At 42.1% G+C, this 14626-nt stretch overlaps 1 protein-coding gene across 4 annotated transcripts in view; it reads left to right on the top strand.

Moving 5' to 3' along the window:
• LOC120555598 (transcription initiation factor TFIID subunit 4-like) overlaps positions 1 to 14626 on the top strand; it is an 89948-nt gene that overhangs the window by 42065 nt on the left and 33257 nt on the right. For all 4 annotated transcript variants that reach the window (XM_039794415.1, XM_039794416.1, XM_039794417.1 and 1 more), the window contains one exon: positions 2651 to 2707. In XM_039794415.1, the coding sequence (XP_039650349.1) occupies positions 2651 to 2707 (57 nt within the window). The remainder of the gene's footprint in view (positions 1 to 2650; positions 2708 to 14626) is intronic.

Raw genomic sequence — 14626 nt, forward strand, 5'->3', positions numbered from 1 at the left:
GTGAAAGCCTCAGCAGGAAAACCACACTGTGAAGTGTGTTGTTAAAATAATTAATAGTGACACTTTTATGTCCTCTGTCAGTGGCCAGTTCTACATGGTTGAACAGCGCAATCCATTTTTCTTTTCTTTTAAATTTTTTTTTTTTTTTAATGTGAACAGGTCACTTTATTAATAGGATTTAGTGAAGAACTTTTGCAAATGTAGTTATTTGGATTGCATAAGCATCATTGAGGATAGTTTGACTTCACCTCAGAGCCATATCTATGGCTTTTTGGCCCCTGTTGCCATGGAGTTTCAGTTCAAGAAGTTTGGAGAGCACATTTTTGTGTGATATATTACACCACCACACTGCCTGATAACATATTAGTAATTTTTTCTACTATTTAATCATGTATGCTATATATTTTTTCTAAATTATCGTGTGCACACAAGCATATTTAACACATCTGTTGTATCAGAACACCAGCTCTGATCTCTGCAGTCAATGTAACAGTCTGGTTTTAAGGAAACAGGGAAAATTCATCCTGAAACACTTAAAAGTTACTGATTATACTTTTTATACTCTTTTTGTCAGTGTAGAGTTAAATGTCATGTTTTGGCATTTGTTCTTTACAAAGACAAAATAGTGGCGTTTTATTCTCTCTTTCAATTGTCGACCAACATTCAACCAGTGTACATTGAGAAACCCATCACTGAATACATCTTAAACATCAAAACTCCATAATACTGTGCAGCCAGAATGCAGATTGCATAAGTGGCTCATCTCCCTTTTTCTCAACAAACAATACTACTACTCTCCTATTTAAAAACAGATGTAAAGTGAAGCTTGAAATTGATTATTGGCTATTTGGTGGATATTTGTGTCTTTCACTTTCAGTAATTTGTAAAGCAAATAAATTAATGTATCTATGACTACTTTATGAGGAGTGATAGGAAGAGAAGTTTCACCTACTGGACTTAGTATTTGGGACAGAATATTCAATATCAAGTTAACTTTACTCTTCACACATACAACCCACAGCTAAATGAAACAAGTACAACCCTCTGGGGACTTTCAAAAATGAAATGGGTAACCATAGAAAACCAACCATAGAAAACCAACCGGCGAAGTAAAAGTAGGCAAAACTTGTCGAGGTGAAAAGAAAATCATCACAAAAAACTCCTGGAATATGGTCAACATCACAGATTGGTTATATACTGTAGAACACAGTATTGTAGTATGGAGTTTTTTTTTTTCATTATTATTTATTTATTAAGCACAGTACATTCCACTCTGCCAAAACCAACGGAGCTCGTCAGCATCTACTTCCTGGTCCTCTTCTCCCCTTTTACTCTCTGCTCTCTCCTGTAAGTGGGAAAAGCAGGGCAGCTGACAGAGGAGATGTAAAGCATGCCAGTGGCACCGCTGCCCTTTGTAAACAGTCCCTCTGTACCAACCCCTCCCACTCCTTCGCCCCTCTGACACCCACCCACCTCCCTTGCCTGCCTGCCTCTCTCCTGCTCGAGCGCCCGCTAATTTGACCTCTTGAATAAGAAACCTGCTAAAATAATCCCCTCCACCCCCGTCTTCTCTCCTCCTTCCTTCACAACAAGCCCTCCCCTCCTCTACGCCGTCCATTTAGAATATGACTCAAGTCTTGAGGGATGCTCCGGCCGGCCGGAGGGCAAACGCATTAGTCTTAGTTCAGATACCGACCAGTACGTGAACCGCCTGATATATTTAAAGCCAATTAGCAGGAAGGCTATGAGGAGCAGCTCTCCAGCCATAAGGCAGAGAAGATGAGGAGAAAAAGGGGAGAAAGGGAGGTAGTGGGGTTGAGGCGAAATGGGGCGCCCTGCATTGATTTGGCATTAGAAGAAGAAATGAACTGTAATGGCAAAATAGACATTAATACTCTATGACTTACAGAGTGTATTGTAAAATGTATTTGACATCTGCTAACGTGATATACCTTTTTGTCAGTGAACAAAAGACAGGTATTAAACTACATACAGGACTGATGCTCTACAGTATTTGCCAAAAGACACAAAAATGTACATGGTTTTTCATGGACCTGACCTAATTTTGGTTCATCCAGCAGAAATAAAACTACACAGATTATATCCAGATGCAGAAAAAATAACAGCACTCAGTTAGTGTGTAGTACCATAATCTGCCCGCATTGCCTGCAGTGGTCAGCCGTACATGTACATTTGGCTGTGTGGTGAAGGATTCCCAGGGACAAGCACATTCACCCAGATCTTGGCTGCTGATTAAAATAGAAGTGCTGTGTTGTTACGCCAGGGAGAGAGAGAGAGAGACACACACACACACACACACACACACACACACACACACACACACACACACAATACACAGGAACGGATAGCCACACTGGCTCAATGACACACACAGCCACTGATATATCCTTTGCCCTGTGTGTGTGTGTGTGTGTGTGTGTTGTGTGTTTCCAATGTTTAATATCTTTTATTATTATTAACTTTTCTGAATTCAAATACAATCTTTTTTAAAAAAATTTTTTACACCTCTGTATCCTGTTCCCATTTTGCACTATTTTTGCTGCAGCAGCAACAGATGAGTAGCGAGGGGGGATTGGGCTCCTTAAACCAGCTGTTAACCTGTGTTTCCCCCCCCCCCTTTACTCCACAGAGTCGCTCCAGGCAAGAGGACCCAGAGCAAGCTCGACTGAAACAGAAAGCTAAGGAGGTAAGCTGCTGCGGAGATCATTACCCTTGACATTTCCCGACTCCAGCGTATTAATTTTTCATGCCTCACTACATATGTAATGCCATTTAAAGTCGGACTTAAAAAAGTTTGAGGAATTATTCGTGCCGATTGATGCCCATGTGTGGAAAATGATTTTCTGCGCAACAAACACACCCTCCACTTCCTCCGACCCCCCCCACCTTCTTTTCTTCGTCTATTTCAGCTTCTTCATCTCGCACCCTTTTGAATTTTGACTAACTGCTGTTCATTGAGCCATGCCTTTTTTTAGTTCAATGGGCTATCAGGGGAGGGATGTACAGTGGGACCTGTAGTAGCCCTTGTAGGTCTATTCTGCGTTTTTTCTCATCTCAATCCTTTTCGTTAATATTTGTCAAATTAAAATGCAATATCTCTTAACCTACTTACTATGTTATGACTTAAAAGAGAACAAAAAAAATACTTTTCTTTTCACGTCTCTTTGGAAAAAAGTCATAATTGCAACAATATTTCAGTAAGCGCATAAAAAGAAAAGCAGGTGAATGCGCTTTACAGATGCACCAATTCATGCTCTACATTAAGTTTTACTACTACAAAGGAATAACAAGAGTTATATCCTTCTTCAAGTAATAGGCCAAGGAACAACACGTAGCGTTGCAAATTGGGAAGTGTTTTACTGGTGTATTGCACTTCTGTTGGCAGTACGCTGCTATAGCCTCCTTTTTTTAAGTGCAGGTTTTGTGTATGGTAAATTCCCAGTGGACTCCAGAAAGTAGACCATTCTTCTTTTAGTGGTTGGTTAATATTGTTTACGTAAATGCAATAGTTCTTTCACAGCGGAAGTTTGCATTTGCTTTTTACTTTGTTTACTCCGGAATAACTTCACTGGGTGCTTTCAGTCCTTGGCGTGCTAACAAGGATCAAGAGGATTGTCTTGAGCTTCCAAGGAGTAGTCTGAGTATGCGGGAGGATAAAACACGCACCACTCACCTGTTGTTGTTGTTGTTGTTGTTGTTGTTGTTGTTGTTGATGTAGAACTTAAGGAGCAGGTGTGGTTTCTTCTAAGTTTCTGCTCTTTTCAAAAAGCCTTTTATTCATCCAGGTGAAGTTTATTGAGCAAGTGTGCACTTTTCTCACAAACACCCAAATGTATACTTTAGTTCTACAATTTTCCACCTGATCGGTCCCCAGTGCACCCATTGTCTTTTAATGTTGGCCACTCAGCCATCTACATTTAGGGGAAGCTATATATGCCTTGCTCAAGGGCAACTCAGTATTGTTGTTTGAAGTATTTTGTTTTTAGGATTTTCTTAGGCGGTCTGTCGGGTTGAACTTGTGACCTTCGAGTGACAAGAGGACTTCTCTTACCCCTGGCTAACTGGCAGCACTCTGTCTTTTCTCTCTACATCTCTCCCGGACATTTCTTTCTAGCAACAGCGAGCCCTGCTGCAGTTTGGAACATTCACACTACAGCTCAGCCTACCCATAAGCCCCACATATGCAAATCAAGCAGCGTAATAGGCAGCGCAATAGGTTTGCCCCGGGGGCCGTGTGATCAAAGCGGATCTCCTCCCTGTTAAGTGGCAGTCCGCTCGTCATCTGGATATGGCCAGATTAGCGCCTCGCGAGGAAACGCCGCATGCACGTATGCACATTTTCAGCTGGAAATTTAGTTGCTGTGGTTTAGAAATTGTTACTTTATGTAATGCCCCCACACACCACACACACACACACACACACACGAGTCCCCTCTTCAACCCTCCCTCACTGCCTTCTTTTTTTGCTTAATGGCCATCGTTTCTCAGCCCCCGTGCATCTCCGGTTTTCATCACCTGAGCTGGCTGTTTGTGTCACTGCAGTCTGTCGGCAGCTCACACATCTGCGCAGATTTCATCAGGATAATGAGCCCAAGCTACTCTTCCAGGCGACGACGGGCAGAGGAGCCAGCCTCTCTTTAAGCCTCTCTTCCTGATCACACACACACACACACACACACACACACACAATTAATAGGAATTACAGTGTGTTATATACTTGAACCAAGTGTCGGCGTGTAAACTGAGCTGGCACATGATTTGTTTTTAAAAGGGCAGGTGCGGTGTGTTATGTAACTATTGTTGCAGTCCTGAGTCTAATCCGACGACCAGGTATTAATCCATGACTAGGGTTGGGTATCGTTTTTTTTTTTCGATTCCGCTGCTAAATCGATACTTTTAAAACGGTGCCGGTGCCTAAAAGGTGCCTGAACCGGTACTTTTCAATAAAGTTAAAAAAAGAAAACAAATAAGGGTAGTAAACAACAGTCAGTGACTTGTTTATTGCTAAGGCCATGGTCAAAATTAAAGATTTAATAATAATGTAATAACTATAACAATAACAATAACTTATTTCACCAGTAAATGTTGAACCCCAGATGGGAAAAGGGTATTTTACAAATACTGTGAATGCACCACGAGGCTACCTGTTTTAAGTGAATGCACCGTCTGTGTTGTTTAATTCCGACAACGGCAGCTGTAAGTGAACGCATCGTCTGTGTTGTTTAATTCCGACAAAGCCGGTCTACGGAAAGCCATTCCACTCCCTGTTCAGCCCCATTGTACCGGATTTTGGTTGCAGTTCCACCAGAGTTCCACTGGGGGTGATCGCGGTCCAGTGCAAAATGAATGGGACTCTATGGAGCTAGACGGCTAAATTTGGCTCTTTCGCCTGATTGTCGTTGAGAAACCTCAGATTTGATTGTAGTTTTTGCAAGTTAAACATGGGTTATAGGTCGAAAGTTGAATGAACGAGTACTTATGTCCTTTTGATTTCTTACAGGGTGAGTCGTTGTAGCCCATAACACGCTAGCATTCTGCTAATGAATGCTGATTGGTCAGTGAAGGAGTGATTACGATCGGAGATCCAGCTTGACGGCATCCGAAGCAGAGCCTGAATATCAGAGTGAATATTTCGGTGTGGTCTTTAAATTATCAGCAAACCTCTTTCTAGCATGTGTATTAACAGGGAGAGCCGAACCTGTTAGCTGTGTAGTCGATGTCTCGAGAGAACAAAGGAAGCGACTCAGAGCTTGCCGTAAAGCAGTATCTCTGGCCGTATATGTGTATGATGTCATTGACATTTTAAAAGGCTTTTTAGAACACAAAAGTGACTTTAAAAAAATCTAACACACAACAGTGTGTATTTTCTTTGCCTCCCCTTTCGAATGCAACATTCAAATTACTAGACAAAAAATTATATCCTGAGAAAAGTGGGTTTTGAGGGCTATAGCTCCATAGAGCCCCATTCATTCTGCACTGGCCTGTGAGCGCCCCCTATATGGAACTCTGGTGGAACTGCAACCAGTTCAGAAGCCGGAAGTAACGAGGGAGTGGAACTTCTTCCTATATTAGAAATTCTTTGATTCCGACAACGGCAGCTGCGAGTGAACGCACCGTCTGTGTTGTTTAATTCCGACCATATAAACATACTGTATATCTATGAATTGCGACAACGGCAGCTGCTGCTGCGCTGCAGCGCAGACTGTTACATCCCGCTGTTGAAGTCTTCCACAGTGAAATACAGTCACACTTTACAGTGTTTAACGTTAGCTGTCAGCATTTTACCGGTGTTTAATCCAGCTGCTAGCTAAAGGTAGGCTAACGTTACATGCTGTCAGGTGTAGTGTAAAGTCAAGCACCGAAATGAGGCACTGAAACTTTCGTTCTTATTCGGTCTCGTTACTACCGTTTATGTCGGCACCGGTTCCCTATTGGCACCGAGTTTCGGTACCCAACCCTATCCATGACCAACAAATGAGTGGCATAGGTCAAGATCAGGTTGAATGTCTTGTCAAGTCAATTTCATTTACATAGCCCAACATCGCAAATCCTCAAAGGGCTAAATAAATTGTAGTGCTGTCAGTTAAACTCGTTATTAACGGCGTTAACGCAAACCCATTTTAATGGCGTACATTTTTTTATCGCAAGATTAACGTTCTTTTTGGCCCAGCAAACTTTCACTTGCTGTTGCAACAACTAGTAACGTTAGAAAAACTACAACACCACAGACCATAGACCGGAAACAAAACAACAGGCATGCCGCACACACTTGTTTGGGCTCGCGAGCCGGCCAAAGAGTAGTAGGCTAATGTTAACGCTTTGAGTGGATGGCGAGCGCGAGACGCCGAAATGGATGCCAATAAGATTCTAAAAAGTTGCCAAATGGTTCCAAGTGATCTGTGCGTTTTGTCGTTGTGAACTGAGCTATCATCGCAGCACGTCCAGTCTGAAATACCACTTGATGACCAGGCACACAGCTGATGCCAATTCTCCACCCCCTCGTCAAAGCCAGGCGACAAAAGCACAAAGCAAGCCAATCCACTTTTCCATGTTGATAAGAGCATTAAAATGAGAAAAACAAATGGGACAAAAAGAAATCAAGGAACCTTTAGAATAAAAATGTGCGATTAATTGCGAGTTAACTATGACATTAATGCGATTAATCGCGATTAAATATTTTAATCGTTTGACAGCACTAATAAATTGTACAACACGCAACATCTCCATACTAAGACCTCAGATTTATTTGAAGGAAGAACTCCTCAAAGAAAGGGGCAAACCTCTTTTTTTAGCCTGATAGCAAAACGGAATTATCAGTTCTCACCTTTTGACGGTCCATAAACGTTAAGATGGTGGCCATAAGGGCAGGTGAGTAAAAAAAATACATAGTCACAGTTTAGATTAGATAGATTGTTTCTCTGGAATCCATCACCTTTCCTGACCACTACTGACAAGATTGCTGTGAATTTGGTGTTTATGTTCCCCAGAGGATGAATCCTAATGTTTCTCTCATCCTTTCATCCTTTGATCTTTCCTTTAGTGTAACTATCAGGCCAAAATGTTCACTTGTAAAGAAATATCAGAATGGAATAGATACATTCATGCTCCCCAGCAGATGAAAGCTTTATATTATGGATAATCCATGAGCTTTCTGCTTGTGCAACCCTCAGGCCAAGTCTCTGAACACAACATATCTCAAAATATTACAGGCAAAAGAAGTTGCCATGAAGTGCACAGATCAGATTTATGCTCACAAGGGGTATAAAACCTTTGCTTTTATGATCTGTCTGCTAGACCTGGTTTCAGGATGAACTTTATTACAATACTAGACCCAAAAACACCGCAATGTTTTTCTGTCTGATAGTTTTGCATTGGGGGGGGGGTAATGAACATTGTAGGCTCTAGGTGTGACTAGCAGGGCTTTAGGATTTTAGTCTTGTATATTTATGTAACTGTGCTTCTAATTGTGTATCTGTATTTGGACCAGCAACTTAACCCACAACCTCGTCACCAGCAGAGCCGGCTTGTCGGATGGACGCTGGCAGAGGTTTTTGGGTGAGAGAGAGGCAGAGCGGTCTGGCGCCTCTCTTTCCTCCATTCACTACCATTTGGCCGAAAGGTCAGATGGGCTATTTCAAAAATGCCCCCAGTGAAAATCAATGGGCAAATCGTGGAGCTCAGTTCCTGTTTGTTGTCGGTTGTGGGTCTGTGTGTTCTGTCTGTTCCATCACTGAGGCAGGAGGCCAGGCAATGCCTTATCATTGAGAGGGAGAGAATGAGAGAGAGCGAAGAGAAAGAGAGAGAGACAAAGAAGAGAGGAGAGAAAAGAGAAAAGACAAATTTGGGGAGAAAGAAAAGAGGGGAGGCAGGGAGAAAGAGACAGAGAAGGGGGGGGGAGAGGGGGAGTTAAGGCCAGTAAAGATACATCACGATGTCAGACACACAGACACACTGCAGCCACAGATTCATCATCGCAACCGCGTCTGCAGGCACAACTGGACACAGGAAACGAGTGAACTGGAGAAGAGGAGTGGAGCAAGGACAGGCAAAGAGAGACGAGGGAAGAGGGGACAAACAAAACAAATTGGCTACAACAGCTGGCCAAAATCTGGTCAAAAGCTCCTGTTAGGACCCGTTCAGCTGCTAAAGAAAACCATGTCATGCCAAGAACGCTAATATTTGGTTAGTGAGTTGGTTAAGGACCCAACCACCACATGGTTCCACATTACTGCCCTGGCAGCAAGACACTTCTAGCATAGAGTGATTCCAGAGGAAAAGAGCTGTTCTCAGGAATCTCAAAGGTTTTTGTAAGAATAATTTGCCTCAAACATTTCTTTTCTTCAGGCACTGAGAGATTTCTTTGCCCATTTTGAGGCACCAGCATTGTTTAAAATGTCTTGAACCTCTACCGAATTAATGCCGCCCAAGCTCAACTTTGAAATCCAATCAAAAGCCAGCACTTACGACTTCCTTGCTGTACGACCACATATGTTAGAATGTATGAATCGAATCGAATGGTCAAACTGAACATATTTAGCCTCCTTGCTCACATAACAAAGAATTGTTCATTTGTGTCGTGCATGTTATTTAAAACATAACCCTTTGCTCAGTCAGAATGCACCAGGCCTTAATGCACACATACATGTTTCTTGATTGGCTTGGCATCCTCCATAAGGGACCAGGTCACGGAGAGACTGGAATCCACCCACACAGAAAGCCCCGTTAGCCAGAGCCTCACACTTTTCCAGAGAGGAGAGTCTCTGGTGTGTCAGAGGACAATGTACCAGCCCCTTAGTCTTTATTAGGCCAGTAATAGCTGCGAGTTCATAGGCTGTCGTCCTCTGGCCCTCCACAAACTGCTCTCCTCAAAGAGGCGCTCTTCCCCCATCAGGCAGGCCCCAGGGCAAAAGCCTGCTACCCTCCTCCATGTTCTCTCCCTGTCTGTGCTGCCTTTAAAGAGAATGCCTGCTGTTTTGTGCGTCCCAAGTCATAGTTGTTATATTCTTGTCTTCTGGCCTCACAGATAAACAATACCTTAATAGAAATAGAGCAGCAGCATTCACGGTCAGCTCGTGGAATCGTGAGTAGAAGAACATTATGCTCATATTCTGCTCAAGTGGAAAGATGATGTCACGTGTCATTAAAACATTGAACATCTTTCGGACTTCTATGTTTTTTTGAAAGATCATACAAGGTTGATGTGGCTAATTTAATTATCACAAAGAAAGGTCTGTTTTGTGGGTCCTAAAGATGTGCGGACTACTAAATAGTACACTGTTACCCTATTTTTATTTGTTGCTTTGTTGCCGGTAGTCTCAACTTCAGTTTTCTTCTTCACCTCAAGACATGTTACAAGAAAAAAATAGAAGCAGGCTTTAAAAGTACCTTTGGTGTTCCTGTGTGTTTTCGAATATTACAAAGTGCTGTAATGAGAAAGAAAACAACAAAAAAAGGAGATTCTTTTTTTTGCCTCAGAGGGAGATAGCGACCCGTCTCCTCGCTGTACAAGCCTGTAGGTTCACTTTTCTCTTTGTGCGCCAGAGCACTCCTTGGGACTCAAGCGGCAGGGGAATTGGGCATGCTGAGCTACGCTAGTGGCGAGGTGCCAGCCTCCTGTGCCTGGGATATAAGTGAGAGGGAGGCAGGAGGCAGGACACGTTTCAATTAGGCAACAAACACCGCACACAGAGGATGGGAGAGGAGGAAAAAACACCTCAGCCTCACCAACTTCTCCCTTCTGACCTCTCCCAAAAACACACTTCCCTGAACCGCTCTGCTCCACCTTTTCTCTTCTTTTCCATTTAAAATCTGAGTTGTCGTTTTTGTGGAATTCACATGGGAAGGACAGTACCGGGGGTCTTTGTGAGGTGATGCTAAGTGTGCCAGCTCGGCCTGCATGTTTCCATTAGATTGTCATGTTGGCTAATTAGAGAGCGGCAGCATGATTCACCTTGTTAATTAGGAGGACTTGCACACCATGTGCCTGGGGGCGGTGTGGGGAAGAGGAGCCCAGCCTCAGAGCCTGCAAGTCGCCTGCTGCCTATGAAGATTCCCCTTCTCATCTACCTTTCACTCTTCTTTTTTTTTTCTTCTTCTTTTTTTTTGATTTAGAAATGAATAAATCATTGACATCGTCCTCTCTCGGAGTGTGAATATCTGAGTTCTCATCTTTTCCTGGATGCAAATTAGGCGTGATCAATAGAAGGTGACGAGCGGCGAATCTAAATGTAAAAAAAAAAAAAAAAAGAGACAGGGAGAGAGAAGACTGCTAGACGAAGCACGCCAGCTTAGAATGAGACAAAGCGAGAGAACATTTAAAGTAGGAAATTTTCCCTTAGATAAGCAGTATTTTTAATGATCACCACCGTCGCCCTTACGCTTTGGTGTGAGGCCGTCAGAATCTGCTTAACACTGATTTCTGGCTTCTTCATTAAACACTGTTCCTTGGCAAAATGTGTAGCTCAAATGTAATTATTTATAAAAAATAATACTTACTCCACCGGAAAGGCAGTCTTTTAGACACATTCAATGTATCCACGTGTTTCACACCACGGTTTAATTCCTGCAAATAAGTTGCCGATAAAGAGGAACCGTAGGGTCATGATAGTGACACTCACATAATGACCTTACCTCCAGGGACGACTGAGGGCTCTGAATAATTGGTCCTTGGCCCTGGAAACACTTCTGACGTACTCCGCTTCAGATGAAATGGAACACTCTCAGCCAAGACTATTAGCACATGCATGTATTTTGAATTCATCTCCATAGGTGAAATAATATAATCGCAAACAGATTTAGTTGAATATTTAAGGAGGGTTATGTGTGTTGAAAAAGATGATGAAACAGAATTCCAAAGCATTTTCCCTCCCTCTTTTTATTGCACATTGTCAATCTCAACGGATTTATTATCTGTTATTCAAGATCGCTATCAGCACAATAGCGCGAGCAGAATTATTTGAATTGTTGTGTTTGACAAATATAGTAAAGGTTATTATGTTTGGTGTCAATACATTCTGGTACACTTGGCTTGTAAACAACACAGTTTGAATCAATGCATATGACTCTGTGACTCATATCCTGTATATTGCATGAATATATACTGTATATATTCAATACCTATAAGGACAATTAGACACGAGAGCTCGCAACACATCATGCACACATTACACATACTGTATATTATCATATATTACTTTAATATTCAATATTGTATCTTGAGGAACACTGCCATCTGTAGTTATTCAGTTCGGTTGATGAAGTCATACATGCCTCTATCCAGTTTTAACACAAAGACTTGCCTACATTATCAGGTCAGGGCTATACTCGTCTCTTTGTAGTGTCTGAGTGCAGATGGAGAAGTAAAACCTGATTGGTTACTGCAAATGGTGCTTCGCCCTGCAGCAAACTAACTGCCAGGCACTTCACATGAAGAAAGGCCTCAAGATGCACCTCCCAGATGTTCACATAATGTCGGCCATGTGGGTGTCAGGTGAATGAGATCCATGGATTACAGACATGCATAAAACACGTAACGTACGTAAAATGTCCACACGCTCTCATGGGAAGTAGTGGGAAACGCACACACACACACACACACACACAAGAAGGTTTGTTTCACATACAGGTATTCGAAATTGGTATTGAAGTCGGGGAAAAATATCTTCTCTCTCATCTGAAAAATTCCACTGGGCCTCGTTCATGAAACATTTGTACACACAGATTTGATCTTAACTCAGGCGTACACACAATCTAAGAACTTGTTTGAGATTATTTTTTTTATGCAGTCATAGTCTCGCATTGCCAGACCTTCCTCCACAGCGCTGCGGAGGAGGGTCTGTCTAGTCCACACAGCATTCCGTGATGGGAGAGGAACATGCTCTGGTTTAGTGGCATTTCTTTAAACCAGTCACACTGCCACACGTTCTTAGTTTTGGTGGAACGTGTGTACTTCTTTAAACCAATCACACTGCCACACGTTCTTAGTTTTGGTGGAACATGTGTACTTCTTTAAACCAATCACACTGCCACACGTTCTTAGTTTTGGTGGAACGTGTGTACGCTTAAAAGTTGTTTTAGTCGTGCAACAGAAAACTCGGACAGATAGTCTAGCTAGCTGTCTCAATTTACCCTTCAGAAATCTGAGGAGAAGTTAGCCATAGTCCTCATAAATCGATTAGAGTTTAAAATTACAACACAAAGGAAGCGGAAGGTGACGGACATTTGGTTGAAAAGAGTGAAATCCGGCGCAATTTCCGCCAGCACCTGAACAATCCCGTAAGTGGAACGTTGTGGATATAGACTAATGCAGTCATAACCAATTATAACCATTGTGCACATATTTTTTTTTTTTTTGAGTCAAGTTCTACATTATCAAATAATTAATAAAGAGCAATTTAAGTGAAAACGAGACTAGAGTCTACAGCTACTGTATGCTAGCGGCTCTGTGAGGCTGTACATAGGCATAGTTGACGTCATCATGCTAACATGCTCACAATGACAATGCTAACATGCTGACGTTTATTAGGTATAATGTTTACCATGTTTACCATCTTAGTTTAGCGTGTTAGCATGCTAATATTTGCTAATTACCCCAAAACAGAGTACAGATGAGGCTGATGGGAAAGTAATTCTTTTTGCAGATATTTGTTCATAAACCAAAGTATTTGGCTCTGAACATTTTGACCAGATGATGCCGCTAGATGGAAAAGTCAGAAGTTCACCAAAGTTCTTAGAATATATCCTGTGGGGAACATGAATGTCTGTGTACCAAATTAAATGACAATTCAGCTAATAGTTGGTGAGAACTTTCACTCAGAACTGTATGTAGGATTTACTTTCTGGGGACCGTGAATGCAAAATGTCATGGAAATTCATCCAACAGTTAGATAGATAGTTAGAGATATTTCATTCTGGACCAAAGCGGTGAACCAACCAACAGACCGACATTGCCATTCCAAGAGCCATGCTGCTAGCATAGCTGAAACTAATAAAGTATTAAACACTCCTACAGAGTTACGAGTAGTTATGGTTGAAACATAAAAAAATTATTTCTGTGTCCGCATAACTGCAGGGCTTCTGGACGTACTTTTTTTTCTTTTTCTGCCCATGTTCATGCGACCAGTCTGTATGCAGCCCAAAATGTATAAATTATGTTTTTTTGACATTAGAAGGAACAATGTTTGGCAAGAATGTTGCCTTTATTTGCTAGAGAGGTGACAGTAAATGAGGGAAGCAGACAGTCCCAGTTGGACTGAACCACCGTTGTTGTATACCATCATTATCTTACACATTAACAATCTATGGTCTTACCATAGACAGTATATAAGAATGGACCAACAGACCCCGTTGCTCTGGACGGAGACCAGTGAAGGATATTAGAAGCACTTTTCTGGTGAGCGCTGAGCGTTACTGCGCAGCCTCCAACTGAGAGAGATGACGTAAATGTGACGTGAGCAACCTGTCTGAAAGTGTGAAGTCTTCTGGTAGCTGTGCCAAGAGAAATCTCAATCATTCCCAATCTTGCAGAGACGGAGAGCGTAGGTATATGTAAGGAGATAACATGGGCACAGGCTAATTATTGATCACTAAAATGCTAGTTAACATTAGTTATTAAACTTAAACAACTAATGTAAGTCGAAACTGCCTGCAAGCTTATCCTGTACTATACGGTAATTCCTCTACTATGTGACACAATTTTTACAAAAGCGTCTGCTACGGAGCCATAACGTGAGGTACAAGGTAATGGAGCCTTTTATACATTGTCGTGTTTCTTTAGAAATAAACAATGGACAAATAGAGTCTTTAAACGCTTCAGATGTAAAGTTATTCACTGTCAAAGTGACGTCAAAATGAATGGCAGTCAGTGGAATGCTAACGGGAGGTGATCGTTTTGTAGCATCAAAATGGCGCCATAGGAGGTTCGAGTTCTGAAGCGAAGCTTACCCCCTTGGGTCTTACACCACTAGGCCACCAGGACCACCCAAGACAGACATGCTTTACGGTAGATAATAATAAGACGTTTTGTCTTTCACCTGACATTGATGATGACTTATAGGGAGCTGTTGGGATGCAAATATCCAGTGGTAGAAACTGTCTGTATCGTGGC

The sequence above is a fragment of the Perca fluviatilis genome, chromosome 3 (genome assembly GCF_010015445.1).
Source record: "Perca fluviatilis chromosome 3, GENO_Pfluv_1.0, whole genome shotgun sequence".
Taxonomy (NCBI): domain Eukaryota; kingdom Metazoa; phylum Chordata; class Actinopteri; order Perciformes; family Percidae; genus Perca; species Perca fluviatilis.